Source organism: Pipistrellus hanaki (assembly GCF_964339955.1).
Source record: "Pipistrellus hanaki genome assembly, chromosome: 5".
In the NCBI taxonomy this organism is placed as follows: domain Eukaryota; kingdom Metazoa; phylum Chordata; class Mammalia; order Chiroptera; family Vespertilionidae; genus Pipistrellus; species Pipistrellus hanaki.
In genome coordinates, this window is record NC_140507.1 from 18,799,974 (window position 1) to 18,819,557 (window position 19,584).

At 56.7% G+C, this 19,584-nt stretch overlaps 1 protein-coding gene across 2 annotated transcripts in view; it reads right to left on the reverse strand.

The window, feature by feature from the left end:
• Positions 1–10,877, reverse strand: part of SYNPO (synaptopodin) — a 34,446-nt gene extending 23,569 nt beyond the window's left edge. The window contains exon 1 of one of the 2 annotated variants that reach the window (XM_084884040.1): positions 10,318–10,877. In XM_084884040.1, the coding sequence (XP_084740166.1) occupies positions 10,318–10,723 (406 nt within the window). In that variant the 5' untranslated portion in view covers positions 10,724–10,877. Of the gene's footprint in view, positions 1–4,824; positions 4,957–10,317 lie in introns of those variants that run through there. The other variant, XM_084884042.1, reaches the window with a different exon arrangement.
• Positions 10,878–19,584: the final 8,707 nt, after the last annotated feature.

The following is a 19,584-nucleotide window of genomic DNA, read 5'->3' on the forward strand; positions in this document are numbered from 1 at the left end:
ACAGTCTATTTTTTCATCAGCACCCTTCCCATCCCCCAACCCATGTGCCCTCCCAACGGGACCGCAGTAGGAATCTTCACTGAGGCCAGGCCCCCCTTGGGGATGGGTGGCTGGGTCCCCAAGTCCCACGCCCCATAGTGCCCATAAGTACTATGGCAGCCGGGGGCAGGACAGGGGACCCAGAGAATAAGGGTGCCTCCTGCTTATGACCTCGGGCCTGTCCCTGGACTCTCTGACCTCAGTTTCCCCCATGGGTACAGTGACGGGAGGCTCGCCAGACTCCACGGGATCCACCCAAGCTCCACCACAACAATGACGCCCACTCATGAGGCCCTGGCAGGGCCTCCCAGGCCCACAGCACTGCCAGGCACACCTGATCCTCCCTGACCCACTCCTGAGGGAGGAGGAGAGGGGGGAGAGAGGCGGGCTCCAGGGCCGAGCTCAGAACCCCAGGACTTTACCTCACGTGTTGTTGACATGTAAAGAAATTGGAACACCCCTGGCACAAAGTCCATTACCCTAACCATGAACTATCGTTCCAGAGCGCCGGCTCTTGTCTTCCGAACACGCGTCATCCCTAAGAGACGTTCCTCCAGAGGGTGAATGCGAGTCTCGGCTCAGCCCACTCTCCTGCCTGTGGGGCTCGTCAGCCTCCCTTGGATGGCCCCTCCTGCTGACCCCCACGGCCCCCACATCTCCTTCTTAGCCCCTTTCTCAGCGGCTCCGAGCAGAGGCCCGAGGCTCAGAGGAAGCACAGCCACTTGTCCGAGAGCACGAGCCAGTGAGCGAAGACGGCGAGGCTCGGCAGCCATTCCTGAAGTGCGGGCCAGGCCCTCTCCACGGGCCCTGCCCGTCCTCCCAGCCGCAAAACCTGTTCCCGGCCCAGCGCCAAGAAGTAATTTAAACCGAGATAGGAGTCTTGAGCGAGTGTCCATCTCCTCAAGGGCTTCCTATTTTAACAGAGATCGAGACATGATAATACTACTATTTAATAAGTAATAGGGTGGGTCTCTTTTTTTTTTTTTTTTTTTTTAGCATGTATTCACTTATTTAATTTTCAGAGCAACAGTGCAAGATAAGATCAATTATTGTTTGCATCTCCTAGATGAGAGAACAGGAGGCTGAGAGGTTACATAACAAGCCCCGGTCTCCCCGCATCTCCCTCGGGGTCAGGCGGGAGCCTCGCGGTGGCGGGGGAAGCCGGTGGAACAGGAGCAGATGGAATCTGGCCCCTCGGTAGCAGCCCGGGGCCGCAGGGCAGGGTAGCGTGGGGTCACACACTGCTCGGCAGCGCTGCCTCACCGAGTGGAAAAGATGAAGCGAGGATGGTGGAATTTCAGGCCGGGGCCAGTTGGTAAAGATTTCATTCTGGAGAGAGAGGGCTTTTGTAAGCCTCTGGAATTACAGGGCCGGGAGGCTGTCCCCACATGGACTCCTCCTCCTCCGGGACAGTTCACAGAGGACTCTGCGCTCACACACACACTGGGCCAACTCAACAGGGCCCAGCCACCCGTGGGACCAGATCGCGGCCCCGGCTCCTTTGGGTGGGGGGTCTGCCTGCAGTCCGAAGCCCAGGGGAGTGAAGGCTTTTCACAGCCGCAGCCGATGCCCCGCCCCCTCCTACCTGCAGTTCCCAGCTCAGACCTTTCACCACCCTCAGAAACACTTTCTCCCAACCAAATCCCTCCCGTTCCTAGACCCAAGTTCCGGTCCTGCCTCCGCCACGAGCCAGCCACGACCACACCTTCGGATAACACCCAGGCCTCTGCTCCGACGCCCCTCCAGAGAGAGCCCTTCCCTTCTAACCACCAACACGAAGCAGCCCCTCTCCATCTCAGCGGCATGGCTTACTCTGCATGGTGCCTCTTGTATCTGTCTGAAACCACCTTGCTGCTTTTTCCTGGCTTCCCTTTTTCTTAACCATCTCCCCAATTTAAATGTAGCTTCCTGAGGGCAGGGGCCTGACTGCAACTCCATGCCTGCCTAACCACCTAACCGCCACCCCACCCCCCACCCCCCACCCCCACCCCCAGCCAGGGACACTGAGTTCCGTAGAGAGGAAGGGATTCACCCAAGGTCAAACAGCAAGCAAGTGGCTAGCACCTAGGTTGCTGCATTGAAGGCTGTCCCCATCCCCATCCCTGTTGACTCCCTGTTGCCACACTACATTGGGGGGGGGGGGGCAGGGCCTGCAAGTCCTCCACAGCAGCACCCCTCCACTTCCCCGGGGGCCCGCAGTGCCCCAATCTGCTTCCCCCTCAGTCCCTCCCTTCCTGGCATCAGCAGCTCCGATGAGCTCATGTCTGGAAGCCTGGGAGCTGCTCTGAAGGAAAAGGTGCCTCCCGGGCCAGGCCCCTGGGCTGGAGGTGAGCGGGGCCTTGTGGGTGACAGCCTGGCAGGCGGAGGGAGCGTGCTGACCCCTGCTCAGCCTGCCTCCCAGAGCTGTGACGCGGGCTCAGGGGGATGGATGCAGGGCCTGGGGGTGCATGCCCACCACGGAGCTGGTCCTCGGGGTGGGGTGGGGTGAAGAGGAGATGGAGAGAAGGCTCCTCTGCCATATGTGCCCCCTCCCACTTATCAAGCAGCAGCTCGGCCCTGGCTGGGTGGCTCAGTTGGTTGGAGCATTGTCCTGTGCACCAAAAGGTCACAGGTCTGATTCCTGGTCAGGGCACATGCCCAGGCTGTGGTTCCATCCCCCATCAGGGTGCATGCAGGAGGCAACCGATAGATGTTTCTCTCTCCCATTGATGTTTCTCTCTCTCCCCCTCTCCTTTCCTTTCTCTCTAAAATCAATAAAAACATTTTTTTAATTAAAAAAGATTAAAAAAAAAAAAAAAAGCAGCTCTGTTCCAAGGAAAGGCAGCTCTGCTGCCCTCTACTCACAGAATCACCCTGGACAAATCTCCTCCCCTCTCCAGCCTCAGTCTCCACAACTCTAAAATGGGGAGATTAGGTAAAATGATGACTGAAGGAGCTAGGGATCAGTTGGGAACCAGGCACCTGGTGTCACAGGGCCTTTTTCTTTAAAAAAATTTTGTTGTTGTTGATTTTCAGGGAGGAAGGGAGAGGGAGAGAGAGAGAGAGAGAGAGAGAGAGATAAACATCAATGATGAGAGAGAATCATTGATCCGCTGCCTCCTGCACACCCCTTACTGAGGATCAAGCCCACAACCTGGGCATGTGCCCTTGACTGAAATTGGACCCAGGACTCTTCTGTCCTCAGGCCGAAGATCTATCCACTGAGTCAAATCAGCTAGGGCAGGGTCTTTTTCTTTCTGTTCACTGTAGGGGAAGGGCAACAGCTAACAAGGGAGGGAAAGAGTTAAAGACTTATTTTAACCATGTAAATGCTGATTCCAACCATTTAATTTGGGTACTAGTTTGGGAGTGGTGGGGTAGGGGTCGGAGGGCAGGGGCCTGCAAAGTGGGAACCAGGTGGCACAGCAGCAAACATCTTGCTTTTGGGAAGTTCTCGGAGTATCAGACGAAGTGGTCCTAGTCCATTCCCCTCACTGGGGAAACTGAGGACCAGAGGAGGAACCAACCCAAGATCTCATATGGAGACCCGCCTCAAGCAGCAGGCCATTTTCCCTCCCGTAAGGGGCCCATCCCACTGCCTGAGGTACATGGTAAGGCTCTGCCCCAGCACAGGATGGGGCCAGGCCTCAGGCTGGTGACAGGCAGGCTGGCTCCAGCAAAGATTCCAGTCCCTTATGCCAGCGAACCCTAGTCCCTCTGATCAGCATCCTCTCTCATCCTACACCTTGCAACACGGCAGGGGTGGGGCACACCCCGACCACCACCACAGCCCCCACAAACACCGCAGTTTTCCCCTTGGGGGCCCCCTTCCCACCCTCTCCCTGGGAGCCAGAGAGGGCAGGGTCTTGCCCCAGGATCACACAGCAAGTTGATTCCTTCCAGTGCCACCTGCCACTCGGGAAAGGGTGGGTAGTGGGGCGTGTGCTGCTTCCTTGCTCACTCCTGTCCCTTGTGGACAACGCAGACAGGGGGCAGGGCGGGTGGGGGTGTCTTGTCAGGGCCCTGAGTGGGGCCCCCGCTAGGGCCTCCGTGTTCACCTGGCAGATGGAGCAAGAGCAGTGATGCTGTGCGCATTAGACATGGAGCCACAGGACAGCTCCCCCTCTCCCTTAGGAGTTCAGATGGGCCTCGGTTTCCCCAGGTGGGGCGCGGGCCTTGGTCCCCGCGTCAGACAGCTCAGGCCTCTGCTCCGGTGCCACTGGCCTGGGCGCGCACAGCCCGGACCCGCCAGCTGCCCCGCCCGCGGGGAGGGGGCCAGGCTGAGCACACGCCGTTCCGCTGCCCGCAGGCGCCCGTGCCCCGTTGGTCAACCCAGCCTGCGTCTGCCCGCGCCCGGCTGGCCACCTTCCCCCGGGGGGGCTGGGGAGCACCCCTCCGGCGCTGCCCACCGGGGGACCGGGCTGCTCGCCCGGGGTCCGGACCTGAGTGCGGGGTGAGGCTGCAGGGCTGGGGCGCCCACGCCGCCCCGGGAGTAGCCTCCTCCGCTCCTGAGCTGCTCCAGAGCCCGGAGATCTCCCCTGCCCGCCCTCCGCCGCACCGGACAGACTAGAAGGGGAAATTGAGGCCCAGAGGGTAGCAGCCACTCGAGCCGCGCAGGTGGGGAGGGCGCGGTGCGCTGGGCGCGGGCTCCCCTGCCCCGCCGGCTCCCCTCACTCACCTGCAGCCTCCGCTCCCCGGGCTCACGGGGCGCCTCCGCTCTGCGCACCTGGCCGCATCCGTCAGGGCGCCCCGCCCGAGACCCTCACCCCTCCCGCCTGGGCGCCCCGAGACCCTCACCCCTCCTACCTGGGCGCCCCTTCCCCGCTGGCCACCACCGCCGCCGCTGCAGCCGCCTCCACAGACTAGCGGGCGGCTCGGGACCGGAGCCGGAGGGCTGGACGGCGAGGAGCCGCGCTCCTGCAGGCCGCTCCCCCGGGCCCTAGCGCCGCCTCTCGCCCGCCCCGCCCCGCCCCACCCAGCCTCCGAGGTGTGTCGTTCCCCTACCCCACCCCCACTGGGTCCGGCCTCCCGTCCCAGGCCCCCCAGTCCGCGGCGGGTCTCCAGTCTCTCCATCTTTCCTCCCCCTTTGCCTCCCTCTCTGCTGTCTGCTTGTCTGCTTCTCTGTTTCCTTCTCATTTTCACATGTCACCCCCTTCTGCTTTCTGTTCCACCAGTTTCATCAAGACTTCCCATCCATCTCATCTCCACCTTTTTCCCCATTCCCCCACCCCCACTTAAATCTGTCTTTGTGATTCTTTCCCCATAACCAGTGCCACCTCCCGCTTCCCCGCTTTCAGACCAGGTTCAGGGTCCTCTCCACCCCCCCCCCCCCCCAGCCCCAGGAACTAGAGCAGAACTTAGGCAGATGAGAACTGAGGGGGGCTGTCAACCGCCCCCCCCCCCAACCCTCTCCGCTCCTCCCTGCAGCCTGGGGCTATCCCCTGGCTTAACCAGTTGGCCAGCAAGTACAAGGGCAGTAAAGTCCCGTGCCTCTTGGACTTCAGTTCCCCATCTTTTCATTGAGCTAAACCCCACTGGGACTGAGCCCAGCAGAGCCCTGTGGCCGGCAGCAATCAGTGTGCATGGGAATCACATGGGATGCTGCTAAAAGCCGAGATTCCCACATTCTGGCGCCCCTTCCCAGTGAAGGGGGGACTTCCGAGGCTTGGAAACAGGACTGAGAACAAGCACCCCTCCCTCTCCCAACCATTTTGAAACAAAACCACACTTGGGAAGGTGCTGGCCTGGGTTTTCACCCAAGTTTCCCTGGGTTCCATGTACCCCAGTCCTGCAGTCAGGGTGGTTCCACTTTCATTTGTCTTTTATGTCAGGTTCTTTCTGTGTTTAGATTTCTGCCGAAGGAAGTCAGAAATGTGCTGGTGTGCACCCAAACACGGAGCTGCAGGTGGCCCGGTTTGGGGACATTCCCCAGCCCCAGTGGGCGGGCTCGGAGCGCAGGTCCGGTGACAGAGGACAAACCCTCCCTGGCCACTCTGCCTCCTGGGTCACAGAGAATCCCGCTGGCACTGTGGACGCCCCTGTGCTGGGGCTGCCCCGGGTGGGGGCGGGAGGCACAGAGGGGCCCTGGAGATTGGCACGAGGCAGGGAACATTGCCTGCCCTGGGAGTGCGTGTGCTAAGAAAGTGGCTACAGCCCAGCCTGTGGGAAACCAGGAAACAAACTGTGTGGGTGAGAGGAGAGAGAAAGGCTAGGATTACTGTGTGGGTGGGTATGAAAGAGAAAGAGATGGGGAAAGGAAGGAGGACAGAAAGTGGTTCGTTCTGTACATGGGTGTGTGGCAGTGGGCGTGCAAGAGTGGAAATGCCTGTGAAGGAAAACGTGTGCATATGTAAGAGAGGTTGCAGAGTGTAGGTGTGTGAGCAAGAGAAAATAGAGGAAAGATCATGATTTAACCTGTATCTAAGGGAGGAGGGAATCTGTGTGCTTACATGTTTCAGGTGGGACTGTAGCTAAGTATGCAAATCATATACATGTGAAAGGCATGTATGGGTCAGGGGGGGTTTGTGGGAGGATATTGATGGATGTATACCCATGCATGGGTGTGTGGGTGCCTGAGCGCATGCACGTGTGCAGATGTGAGTATACACATGTTTGCATACCACATGGTATATATACACTATGTGTATTTACATGCATGTTTGTGGGGGTGTGAGAGGGTATGTGTTAGTGTACATGTGAAGCATATAGGAATCTGTGAGCCCTGTTCCTACACCATCACCCTCCTATGACGGTCCCTGTAGAGTTGGGGAGCGGGAGAAGTGGGTGGCACCCTGCCTCTCTGACTGCCCTCTCCCCCACAGGACTGAGGAGCAGGGCCATGTCCTTGGCCAGTGACCAACGTCAGCTCTTATCGTGGGCACGGGTTCCTCTGCCTCCTCTAGATAGATATGGCCAGGGGCGGGGCTCATCTGACAACCCAGATTCACCCCAGAAGGTACCCCAAACCCCCATACCACGTGGCCTGAAGAGGAGGGCGAGTCACTTTCCCAAAGCCACATGTGAGGTCAGTGTGAGTCTTGGTGCCTCCCCGGGGGAGGAAGATGGCTTCACAGAGTCCCCTCCCCTCCCCCAGAGCCTGATCAGCCATTCCCCAGCCCAGTGGGTGGAAGAACACAGCCTGCTGCCTCAGCTCCATGGAGACAAGGCGATGCAGAGGGTAGTGGAAAGCATGGGCTTTCCACACTTCCCGGGGGGTTCAACTCCTAGCTCCTCCAGCCTCAGGCCTGAGACTTTGCCTTAGTTTCCTTATCTATGAAACAGAGATAAGAAATGTATGAACTCCTCAGGGCTATTTGGAGGGTAAAATGAAGTAACCCTTCCACTCGTTATTTTTTTTTTTTTAACCTTGGTTTCCTCATCTGTGAAACAGATAAGAAAATATGAATTTTTTAGGTTTAGTTAGAGGATGACAGAAGTAACCCATACAAAGCATTTAGCCCAGAGCCTGGCAGCTGAGCTGGGAGGCAGAAGCCCTGGGTTCTAGCTCCAGCTTTGCCACCGACTTACTGGGTGACTTTGAGCAAGTTGATTGCCATCTCTGGGCTTCAGAGTCTCCCCAGATTATCTCCACAGCAATCTCAATGAGTCCTTCCAGTTATGACAGGCTGAGACTTTGCAGAGAGGACATCCTCTCTGCCTCAGGGGGCTCTGTTGGTGAGCTGTGGACTAAGAAGTTCGGGCTGAGGCCTAATAATGAGCCCTACATGCCACTTTCCTTCCTCACATGTTCTCCCACATTGGCAGCAGCTGGGGGCTTGAACTGCTGCCCACCTCATCTGTCTGTGCTCCCTGACTCTCCAGCCAAGGACCCCATTCTGCCCTGCTCAGCTGGTACTCAGGCCTTAGAGCAATGGCACTGTACCCACCCATCCAAGTGGTGGGTACCCAAGGCAGAAGATGTCACGACCCATACTTAAAGCTGTCAAGAGAGGCAGTTATAATGGTGGGAGGACGGGTGTAATTGTCTGAAGATGCTTATAATCCCTAGGGGAATGGGAGGAAGCTTTAAAAGGAAGCCCTAATCCACTAATAACCTGGCAGCTCCATCGGCCTCTTCCCTCCGGATCTTTGGGCGAGAGAAGGGACTCTGACCACTCCCTTTCCCCAGGGAGCAGAAGGCCAGTGTGGCTCTGGCCCCAGAGCATGCGGTTCCTACTCTCCTGCAAGAGCCAGCTCCCTTCCCGCCTCCACCTCTGAGGAGTCTTCCCTGCCCATTCCATCCTCCCGAGGCCATTCTGTCTTCTCTGTCCCCAGAAATGTTCAGGGCAGAACTGGAGGACCATCTGGCTGGATGTTTGAGAGAGGAATGAACTAGACTGTGAGGCAAGAGCACGACCTTAGTCTCAGCTCCAGCACGGACTTGGTGACCTTGGGCAAAGGGCCTCAGCCTCTGAGCCTCAGTCGCCTCACCTGTACAATGGGAACATTCCTGCCCTGAGAGGCTGTAGTGAGGTCAGTGAGGAGACACTACAGATCTAGCTCCATATGAGAAGCCAGCAGGACTCGTTAAATGTAGTCCCTTCCTCTCCCTTCTCCTTCTATGGTCTCTTCCACCACACTTCTCCCTTATAAATCAGAATACAGTGGTGGCCACGGCCAAAGACCCTTATTTAAAAAAAAGAAAAAGAAAAAAAAGCTGTGATTGGATCATGGCTTAGCTGCTTGCTAGCCATGAGTCTAGGACAAATCACATATGTTCTCTGATCCTCAGTCCTCTCGTGTGTGTATGGGAGATAATAACAGTATGACCCTCTTGGGGTACTCATGAGAAGAAATGAAATGACATGTGCAAAGCTCTTAGCGCAGAGGGCCTGGCTCATAACGGCTTAACAAATAATAGCTGTTGTATTGTTGAGCCGATGATGAGCATTTTAATTATTAACATCTTTACAAGCTTTTCTAGATTGCTCTCACATTTCCAAAACCTTGCCCCATTTAAGATCATTGCAGCTCACAGCAGCTCTATGAGGTAGATAGGGCTCGTAGCTTTACATACTTTCACAGATGAGGAAACTGAGGCTCACCCAGGGGCAGGGGTTTGCTGGGGCTTGGCTAGTTGGCCTGGGTTCCAGACCAGCACCCGAGTCTCCTGGCTCCCATCCCTGGTCTGTGAGAGGGAAGGAAGCAAGGCCCTGGCTTTCAGGCTCCAGGGGAAGGGAATGTGGGCTGACTCTGGTGTGAGGGCCCACCTGCAAGTTCAAGGCTGCTGTGCCCTCCTCCTTCCTGCCCCTCCTTGTGTTTGCCCAGCTCCCTGTGTGACCCAAGTGTGGGAGGTGGCGGGGGGTGGTCTCGGGGGTGGGTGATCAGAGCCCGGAAAGAATTATTTCAGAAAAAAAGAGTGGGCAGGATGGCTGGTGAGATGCCAACCGGGGCGTCAGCAACGCCCGCAGAGAAATGAAGTGTTCCTTCGGTTTTCTGACGCACAAGCCCTCCTGGGCCTGAGCGAGCACGGCCCAGTTCCCGTCCTCCCCATCTGGACCCACTTCAGCGTTTCCATGGGCCGCCGGTGGAGGTGATTCAGTGTCGATTTTCCTGACCCGCCCCGCTCTGAGGACTATTATCGCCCTTCCTTCCTCCCTCCCTCCCTTCCTTCTGTGCAGGCAGCTGGCACGGAGCTCTCCCCTACCCCTTAGGGTCGGGTCCTTGCCGCAGCCCAGGTGATGTGGGTCCTGCATCTGTCATGGCTACCAGATGGACAGCCGAGGCCTGGGTGAGGAGTGTGCGTCCAGCTGGGTCACCGACAGGCTGAGCGACCTGGTCCTTAGCTTCCTCACTCTGGGCCTCAGTTTCCCTCCCACACACCCCCCTCCCCCCGCCCCCCGCGTAAGATTAGCAGGTCAGATTAGATCAGTCTTCAGTCTCTACCGCATAAGCTCCGTGAGGGGCAGCAACCACACCTGTTTTGCCCAGGGCTGGGTCCCCCGCACCCTCCAGTAGCTGGCACTCAATACCTTCAACCAGCCAGTCCCGCCCCCCATCAGCTGTTGCCCCTCTCCAGTCATTTGTGAGCCCCAACGACTGAAGGGCAGACAGAAGTGAGAGATGGATTTGTTTCCAACCAAGCGCCCTAGCACAGCTGTCTCTCACCGCCTTTCCATGGCCCTCCCTGGTTAGCAGAGAGACAGCCCTCGATGTGGGACAGCTGGAGGTGCACGCCGCTCACAGCCTCCCCGTCCACCTGGGCACGCCCCTGAGCCTGTGAGGGGCTGCTGTGCATCATGGGGAAATATGGCCAAAAGCCCCTGTGTTAAGTCCGGGGGAGTTGGGCCATGAGCTTACCTGGTTTCTGGGGAACCCTGGGCCCGGGGCCGGGGCCGGGGCTGGGGCTGGCTGTCATCACTTGCCGGGCCTTTACCACGTCCCAGTCCTGGCCGGCCCTGGCGTCACGCTGGGGCTCCCGCCGTGCCTCCCTGGAGAAGCTGGGTGGCTGGGTGCCCAGGACCTTGGGCAGCTCTGGTGCCCCTGGGGAGGCTCTGTAGATGGAGCTATCCCCACGCCTGCTGGCCACCCTGTCCTCCTCCACGTCCGGGGGCCCGGCCTCGCCCTGCAGGCTCTCCTCGCCGCCACTCTCCTCGGCCTCCAAGGCCAGACACCGGTAGCTCCCGTCCGGGATGCGGAAGGCGCAGGGGGAAGGCCGGCCCTCGCTGGGTCCGAGGGGCGGCGGTGGCAGGTGGGGGCCCAGCATGGTGCCGCCTCCACAGGGATGCAGGCCACCTGTGTGAGCTCCTCGCCGGCCTCCTGGGGCCTCTGCAGCTTTAACTTCCTCCGGCCACTCACAGCGCTGGGCGGGTCCGACGCCGGCCTTCCCGGGCTGGTGGGTGGTGGCCCCCACGCTGTCCTTCTTAACCGTCTCTGGTCAGCGAGGCCCCCACGTCAAGACGGTCTGTCTGCGCGGGGAGAGAGGAAACAGCCCGTGAGACGGCTCTCGGACGGTTCCGGCAGAGTCCGTGAGGCCTGGCCCCCTCAGGCCGCCCTGAGAACTGGCGGGGGGTCCAGGTCCCACACACATCCACCGGCAAGTGCCAAGGTCCGGGCACTCCACATCCCCGCTGGCTGCCATATCCTTATGCCATCTGACACTTTATTTGCTTAATGTTTTTCTGTAAATCAACTTTGTATAACTTCTAATACTTTGGGCTTAGGCAATGATTGCAGGAAAACCACAAGTATGTTGGGCTAAGTCATTTTTTCCCAATACACATTAAATAAATACCTAGTTATTTAACAATACTTTTCTGGGCAGAATTCTCTGACATCTTGCCACAGGAATCACAGAAACGGTGGGTCAGAGGGCACAAGGCTGGGGACAGGGACCCCGGAGAAGGCTGAGCACCAAGGGAGACGGTACAGTGATGTGCTTACATGACAGGCTTTCAGCTGGAATCCCAGCTCTGCTGCTTGCTCACACGATGGGCAGCAAGTCACTTGACCTCTCTGAGCCTCAGCTTCCCCATCTGTAAAATGGGAACTATAACATCTCCAACATAGTGTTGCATTAATGATTAAGTGAGCCCAGCCGGTGTGGTTCAGTGGTTGAGCATTGACCTAGGAACCAGGTCACGGTTCGATTCTCAATCAGGGCACATGCCCGGGTTTTGAATTCTATCCCCAGTAGGGGTCTTGCAGGAGGCAGCCGATCAATAGTTCTCTCTCATCATTAATGTTTCTTTCTCTCTCTCCCTTACTCTCTGAAATCAATAAAAATGTATTTAAAAAAGATCAAGTGAGAAAATGCATGCAGAGGACTTAGCACAGTTTCTGAGGTGCAACTTAATACATGTTGGCTATTTCTTCATCCCACAAAACATTTCTTCAGTCCTTATCACCTTTCAGACTCTATAAGAGGCCTGGGGAATACAGTGGAGATAAAAAAGATATGGTAGTCTGGCTCATGGAGCCTTAAAATGCGGTGGTGGTGGGAGCTGTGGATGATAATAGGGAATAATAATAACAGCATGATGATTTAGAAATGTTAACTATGATGATTACACAGGAGACAGGGCTGGAGCCTTCCTAGAGGGATGCGAGGCGGGAATGGATGGGAAAGAGACTTGGGAGGAAGAATTGGCTGGGCTGGGAAGCAGATGGAGAGTGGGTGTGGAGGAAGGGGGAGGAGTCTAGGATGCAACTCCGGTGACAGTGTGGTTTTGTGATTTTCATCAATAGAGCTCAGGACTAAACGGGAAGGAGCCGAGGAGCAGGTGTTCAGGGGAACAGGGAGATGGATTCGATTGGGGATTTCCAGGGGAGATGTTCCAGGCTGGAGACAAAGGCTCGCAAATCATTCATGGAGGCACAGCGGGGAGGTGGACAAGATGCCCCAAGATGGGCAGGCAGACCTGACACAGGGCCAGGGGAGAAAAACTTGGAATTGGCAGATCCCGATAAACACTTTTCTTTTTTCTTTAATATTTTATTGATTTTTCACAGAGAGGAAGGGAGAGAGATAGAGAGCTAGAAACATCAATGAGAGAGAATCATCGACCAGCTGCCTCCTGCACACCCCCCACCAGGGATGTGCCCGCAACCAATGCACATGCCCCTGACTGGAATAGAACCTGGGACCCTTCAGTCTGCAGACTGACGCTCTATCCACTGAGCCAAACAGGTTTCGGCTGTTAACAGCTCTTGATTCCACCGCTTCTTAGCCGTGTGAGCTTTGCAGGTATGAACACCTGAATCTCACCCTTTGCAAACAGGGAGAGGAGAACCCTACACACACCCTGGCTGTCCCGGGGGCAGTGAGAGTCCTGAGAATTGTGAAAGTCTGTGGACATTGGTGACCTCAGGGCCTGGACTGACCTCAGCTGCTGTGGTACTTGACCTGGAGGCCAGGCTTCGGTCCCTAGGCACCCCACCCCTACCCCCACCCCGGCAGGCTGGGTCAGGGCCTCAGCTTCTGGTTGGAGCTGTGCCAGGGAGAGTCTGGTAGGCAAGAGGAAAGGTAAGCACATTAGCAGGCCCTGGGCAAATCAATGCCAAACCGGGGAAGGCAAACAGGTATCGGGATCAGGAAGATAACGGGCACCTGTCACAGCTGCCTCGCTGACAGAAGCCCGCCTCTGTCTAGAGAAGTTTGAACACCTATTGGTTGCTGGGCTCTTCAATCAAACCCTCACAATGCCCCTGAGGGAGGGACGGTCACTATTACCCCCTTGCAGAGGTGAGGAAACTGAGGCTCAGACTTCTGGCCTAAGTCACAGAGTGACAGGGCCAAGACTTGACCCCAGTTCTGACACTAGGCCGTGATGGTGGATACAAAGACACAGCAGAGAGCGCTCCAAGGCCTCGTTCCTCTCCAAATTCTCTCTCACACGTCAGCTGCTGCCAGATTCCTGGCATTAGCATTTCAGAGAATCTTAGAATCTCATAAAAGGCCAGAAGAATTCTGAAAAGCCCTAACTGGCTATGTGAACCTTGGGCAGGTGCTTTCTGCATTTTGGAGTCATTTTGCTCCAAGGCACAATGGTGGGGTTGAGACAAAGGATGTTGGGGGTGGGGAGGTGTCTGTCTAGCCCTGGCATTGCAGGATGCCATGATTCTAAGCACTTGGAGCCCTCACCCCGCCGCCCACCCCACAGAGGGCCAGATGGCTGGGGGCAGAAGGAGTGGGCACGGGGGGCCGGGCTCCTTCTCACGCCCCACGGGGCCTCACGCTCTACCCCTGCTTCTGTTTTGCTGTATTTGACGGTGGCCACGGTTTCCAGGAAAGAAGAGAGAGGCGGAAAAGTTAACTTTCCGCCACCCACACAAATATTTTTGGCCAGCGCTCTCTTTGCATTGCCAAGCCGGGAGGGAGGGGCTGGCAGGAGCACTCCAAAGCAAGCCTCCCTTCCCGGGAGGAGGGCGCCCACCCCAGCGGGGGCCTGGGCCAGCCCGATGGGGGCCTGAGACCTGGAACACCCACCCACCCACCCACCCCCGGAGCCCTGGGCAAGGTGGAGGGAGGGGTGTGGGGACCCATAACTGCAATGGCAGCTGCCACTTTCTTTTAATATATTTTTATTGGTTTCAGAGAGGAAGGGAGAGGGAAAGAGAGAAATGGAAACATCAATGATGGGAGAGAATTATTGAGCGGCTGCCTCCTGCATGTTCCCCTCTCCTGCCCTCCACTGGGGATCAAGCCCGCAACCTGAGCATGTGCTCTGACCAGGAATCCAACCATGACCTCCTGGTTCATAGGTCGATGCTCAACCACTGAGCTACACCGGCCGGCAGCTGCCACTTATTGATGCTGGTAGGGTGGGCATGTGAGTGCTGTCTACAGGTGGGGAAACTGAGGCATGGGGAAATAATTCCGTACCCAGAGTCACACGGATGGTGAGTCCAGAGCAGGACCCATTACTCTCGGTGGCTGCAGCCTGGCTCTGGGACAGCCACAGCCCCTGCCGTGGCAAGCTCATGCACGGCACACCCGTCCCTGTGGCCCATTTCACCGCGGACCACAGAGGGCCTGCTCTAGCCTCTGCAGAAATGAGAGAGGGGTCCTCCAGTGCCAGGTCCCCCCATTCCCATCTCTCACCCAGCCACGGGCTCTAGACGCCAAGCCTCAGCAGGCAGGGCCGATAGAGCCCAGCCACGCCACTGTCCTCCTCTCAGCGGTGGGAGGGGTCACCCGGGTTGCACAGCAGGCCTGAACCCAGGGGCCCAGACACACGCTCCATCTCTTCACATCCCTACTCCCCCTGAGCCACCCGCGTCCCTTCTTGGTCCCCTGAGCTTCTCCCCTGAGTCCAGGCAGAGTCCTGGGCCCAGAGGCCTGGCTGAGGGGCTGGAGGAGGAAGACCAGAGCAGAGAGTGGCAGACAGCGACATGCAGGGTCCCTGGGAGGGCGTGTTTGACAGCAATTTCCTCCGGGCCTGGCCCAGGGCCTGGCGCATAACGACAATGATGATAGCCGATGTTTATGAAGTGTTTACTATGTCAGGTGCTGTTCCAGACACTTCGCCTGCATCATTCGATTCTCATCACAGCCCTACAAGGAAGGTGCTATTATTATCACCACTTCACAGATGGGAAACCAAGCTTACGTGACTTGCCAAGTTCACACGGCCAGTAAGTGACTGAGTCAGGGTTCATATCCTGATAGTCTGGCTCCAAATATCGCTGTCCCCCATAAAGCTGTGCTGCCTCCATAGTTCAGTAGTTATTGAATGAATGAGTGAATGAATGAGTGAATGAATGAGTGAGTGAAGAATAAGCAGGAAGGAAAGGAGGATGGGGGGAAGAGAGGGAGAAAACTAGCTCCAGTGGCTGGTACATTGCCTGGCACATGGTCATCACTCAATAAATCTTTACCAAGTGGAATATTGAATGCGGTGTGGCTGAGGCATTGACTGTACCTGTACCTGGGGAGTCGCCCTGGGGAAAAGGGTAGCTCAGACCTGGCCCAGATGGCTCTAGGTGCACCTCCCGGCCCCACGGCTCCCCACCCCCACCCCTCTCGGCATCAGGAGCGGGTGGGGAGTCGTGTCTGGCCCGTCCGGAGCTGAGTTTTCCCTGCCACTGGGGAGAGAGCTTCCGTTGCCTCTGAGAATCTGAGCAAAGAGTGTGTTCCTGCCGTAGTGCTTCTCTCCCAAGGAGGGGATTGTGGGTCTCTTCTCCCTGTCTCTAACGGGGGCCTCCTGGGCCCCTCCAACCTCCAGACCGGCGAGCACGAGGAAGCCTGGCATTTGGGATTGCCTTGCGCTGTGTTCTTGGAAGAGTCCCTTCCTCTCCGCTGGCCTGCCGTCCCAGCTGAAGAAGGCCTCGGGCGGAGTGGTTGGTGGGACCAATCGTAACCAAGATTCCCTCGTGGACCCGCCCTGTCCCAGCATTTCCCAGAGTCAGTTCCAAAGGATGTGCCAGTACGGCCCACATCACCCACCCACCCTCCTTCCCGTCCCGCAGGACACGCTGACCAATCCTGGCCTCCTTCCTTCCTGCCTCGGCCCCCAGCCATCCCTGCCCAGGCTGCCCGGCCTGCTCTGATCTCTGCTCCTTCCTCGTTCCTTCACTCCTCGCCTCTGTTCCTGTCCCCCTCCTGGGGCAGAAGGGGCCAGTGTCAATCAGGCTCACGGGAAGCTGGGGGAGCTCGGGACAGAACAGTCCTGGGCGAGAGGGAGCTGTGAGAAGCTGGGAAGAACCCTGAGCTGGGACCCTGGGTGGCCTCGGGGGAGATGAGCGTTAGCCAGGCCTCGGCTTAGCAGGACCCAGTCACCCATCTTGTTGGATTTCAGTCGCCTTCTCGGCAGCATGGGGATTCAGGCTCCGTCATTCACATTCATTCATTCAACACACAGTCACTGAGCGCCTGTGTGCCATCCGCTATTTTAAGTGCTGGCGTTACACAGTGAACAAAAGAGAAAACACCCTGCCCACGTGAAGCTCACATGGTAGTGGGGGTAGTCAGATAATAAATAAATAAGAAAGTGTGTCAGATGGTGATAAGTGCAATGGAAAAATAATTAAGCAGGAAAGGGGCCCGAGGCGTGTGGCGACAGAGAAAACCGTGGTATTAACATAAAAAGCCTTGGCAGCTGCCACCCTGTGTTTTGGATGGCATGTGTACTTCAAGTTCATTCTTATGTTACATTCTCATAATATGTGCAACCAGAAACACATAAAGTCAACATTAGGTGGCGAACTCAGGAACACACGCCTGTGGAGCCTGGGCGGTATAGTTCTGACGCTAATTCAATTGCTCACCATTTTAAAACTTTCAAGTTTCAATAAGAAAATGGTTACCAAAAAATAAATAAATAAAAAGAAAGAAAGAAAATGGCTACCATTTAAGACTGAGTATGTTTTATGACCAGGTATTTAAAAACAGGATTTCACATATTGGCATTATTTCTTTGAGAACATCCTTTTTCAAGTTTATTACTTAGAAATAAACTTGATAGAGACTTGATAGAGTGTCTCCTCAATGTAAAACACATACTATACAATGAGTTGGAGGATTATGTGTGTGTGTGTGTGTATATATATATATATATATATATATATATATATATATAAAGTCAGCGACTGTAATGGCCATAACAACCATAACAACTGGTCACTATGACGCCCAGCAAACCGGCCAGATCAGGTCATAGGGCTGGCCAGCCATCCTTGCAGCCCCTGCCCCCTATTGGCCTGCTCCTGATTAGACTCTCCCATCCTGATCAATTGTAGGGTGGCTGGCCGAAACCGGTTTGGCTCAGTGGTAGAGCGTCGGTCTGCGGACTGAAAGGTCCCAGGTTCGATTCCGGTCAAGGGCATGTACATTGATTGCAGGCACATCCCCGGTAGGGGGTGTGCAAGAGGCAGCTGGCCGATATTTCTCTCTCATCGACGTTTCTAGCTCTCTATCCCTCTCTCCTCTTCTCTGTAAAAAATCAATAAAATATATTAAAAACAAAAAAAAGAGTAGGGTGGCTGGCCAAATGCCCCCTCTCTCTCCCTGATTCCCCTAGCTCCACTCCTTATCAGTGAGCTCCACACGGATAGGCCCGTAGCCCCACCCCCAGCTGGACTGCCCCTGATCACCCTCCCAATAGGGGGTGGGGGCAGCCCACTAACCTCTTGCAGTCACTCCCCTTGCCCGCTCCCCCCCAAATTGGCCCCCCCACCCCATCAGGGACAGGATCTGCTGGCAACCACCCATGGCCCCTCCCCGAGGCTGCTGGCCCTGATCGGCACCCTCCACCTCATTCTGGGGCAGAGCCAGCCAGCCCACAGCCTACAGCCCCTCCCCATGGCTGGCCCCTCCCCCAATTGGCCCCCCATTCCCAATCAGGGGCGGGGTCCATTGGCCAGTCGCCTGCGTCCCCTTCTCCCAGGCAGCTTGGCCCTGATTGGCCCCAATCAGTGCGGGCCAGCAGTCCAACCTCCTGCCATCTTCTCCTCCCAACAGGCTCAGCCCCAATCCAGCCCAGTTGGGGCTGGGCTGGCTGGACCTCACCCTTGCACAAATTCATGCACTGGGCCTCTAGTAATACCATATAGTTGTTGTGAAGGTCCAATAAATTGACCATGGAAGTGCTCAAGAGGATGCAATTTTGTTATTATAATTGTGCTTTTTGTTAAGGGGTGACTGAGGATATAATCAGAACAAGAGTCTGCTTAGTAAACATTGATTATGTGCAGGGCTCTGCGATGATACATCACATTCAGCACCATCTTGTTTGTTCCCCCAAATAACCCTGTAAGGCAGGCACCTCCCCATTTAACAGATGGGGAAATGGAGGCTCACGGAGGATAATCTCTGCCCTGGTTCCTGAGCAGGAAAACAACCCAGCTGGGACCTGAAAGCTGGGGCGGACAGTGGGGGGGGGGGGGGGGGGGGAGGAGAGGGTCTCGGAGGGCCGAGGAGAGGGGACATTTTGCACGGCCCAAAGAGCCCTTCATTTTGGCCCTGGCTCTGCCATGCCCTCTGTGACCTTGGCCACCTCCTCCACCCCTGGGTCTCAGTGACCACCAACCAAATAACTGTAGCTCTGGGTGTGGGGGCCCTATGTGCCCTTCTGGCTCTGGATTACCCCTGCCTCCCGGTGCTCAGCACGCAGGCGGGCTCGAGCCCATTCCAAATGGATGCCCTGAATCCAGCCTGTTCACAAAATCAGCCAAATCCCCTGCACGTCACATCTATTTCTGCCCTGCTGGGTTCACAAATATGTGGGCCAGGGAATCAGCTTCAACGGGACTGGAGAGACTGAGGTCATGGATATAAATACGGGGTCAAGGCCGGCTGGGGTCAGGCAGGAGGGGTGGCGGGCTCAGAGTCAGCCTGGGAAACCATGTCCCTGGGGTCCTGCTTGCAGTCCCATCTCCTTCCGGGCACATTAAAAAGCAGAGGCCCAGCCAGAGGGGCGGGGGCTGGCCCCAGGTCACCTGGGTGGTGGGGGTCAGAGGTGGGCCCGAGCACAGGCTCCTGGCTTTGAGAAGAGGCTGCTCCTCATGCCACTTCCTGTCCCCTCACAAGCCCCTCTCCCCTCACCCTGGGGGTCAGCCTGGCCATGCCCAATTTGAACGGGAGCAAGATATTAAGAGTTAAATTTATAAAATAAACCTCTGCTGATAACAGACTGCTTTGTACCTGTTGGGTATAGTGGGGTTCTCAACTTTTCATTTGGGAGAGGGTTCTACGGCTAAAATTCAGGAAACGGCTACCCGAAGCTGCCTCCCGCTCAGTAGGACCTCCTGCTCACCCTGCAGAGCGACCCAGCCGTGTGCTGGAGCCGCCGAGCTTGCCCGTCAGCCAACTGTGTGACTCACCTCCCAACTTCGCAGTCGGTGACATCACTCCGGTAGCTTCAAACCAGCCCTGGTGGGAGTCCCTGCACCGTGGACACGGGCAGATGCTACAAAGCAGGGCTCTTTTCCCTCCCGGAGAGCCAGCTGTTAAGCATTTACCAGCACAAGCACCGAGCAAGACCTTGGCTAGCGGGTTCCTATCATGCAACTTAGACTGCGAGCCTCAACTTCTCGACCTGGAAAGTGGGAACCATAACCACTCCGGCATCCTCACTGCTGTGTTTCCAAACTTGTCCCCCTGTTAGGTCACCTGAGGATCTTTTTCAC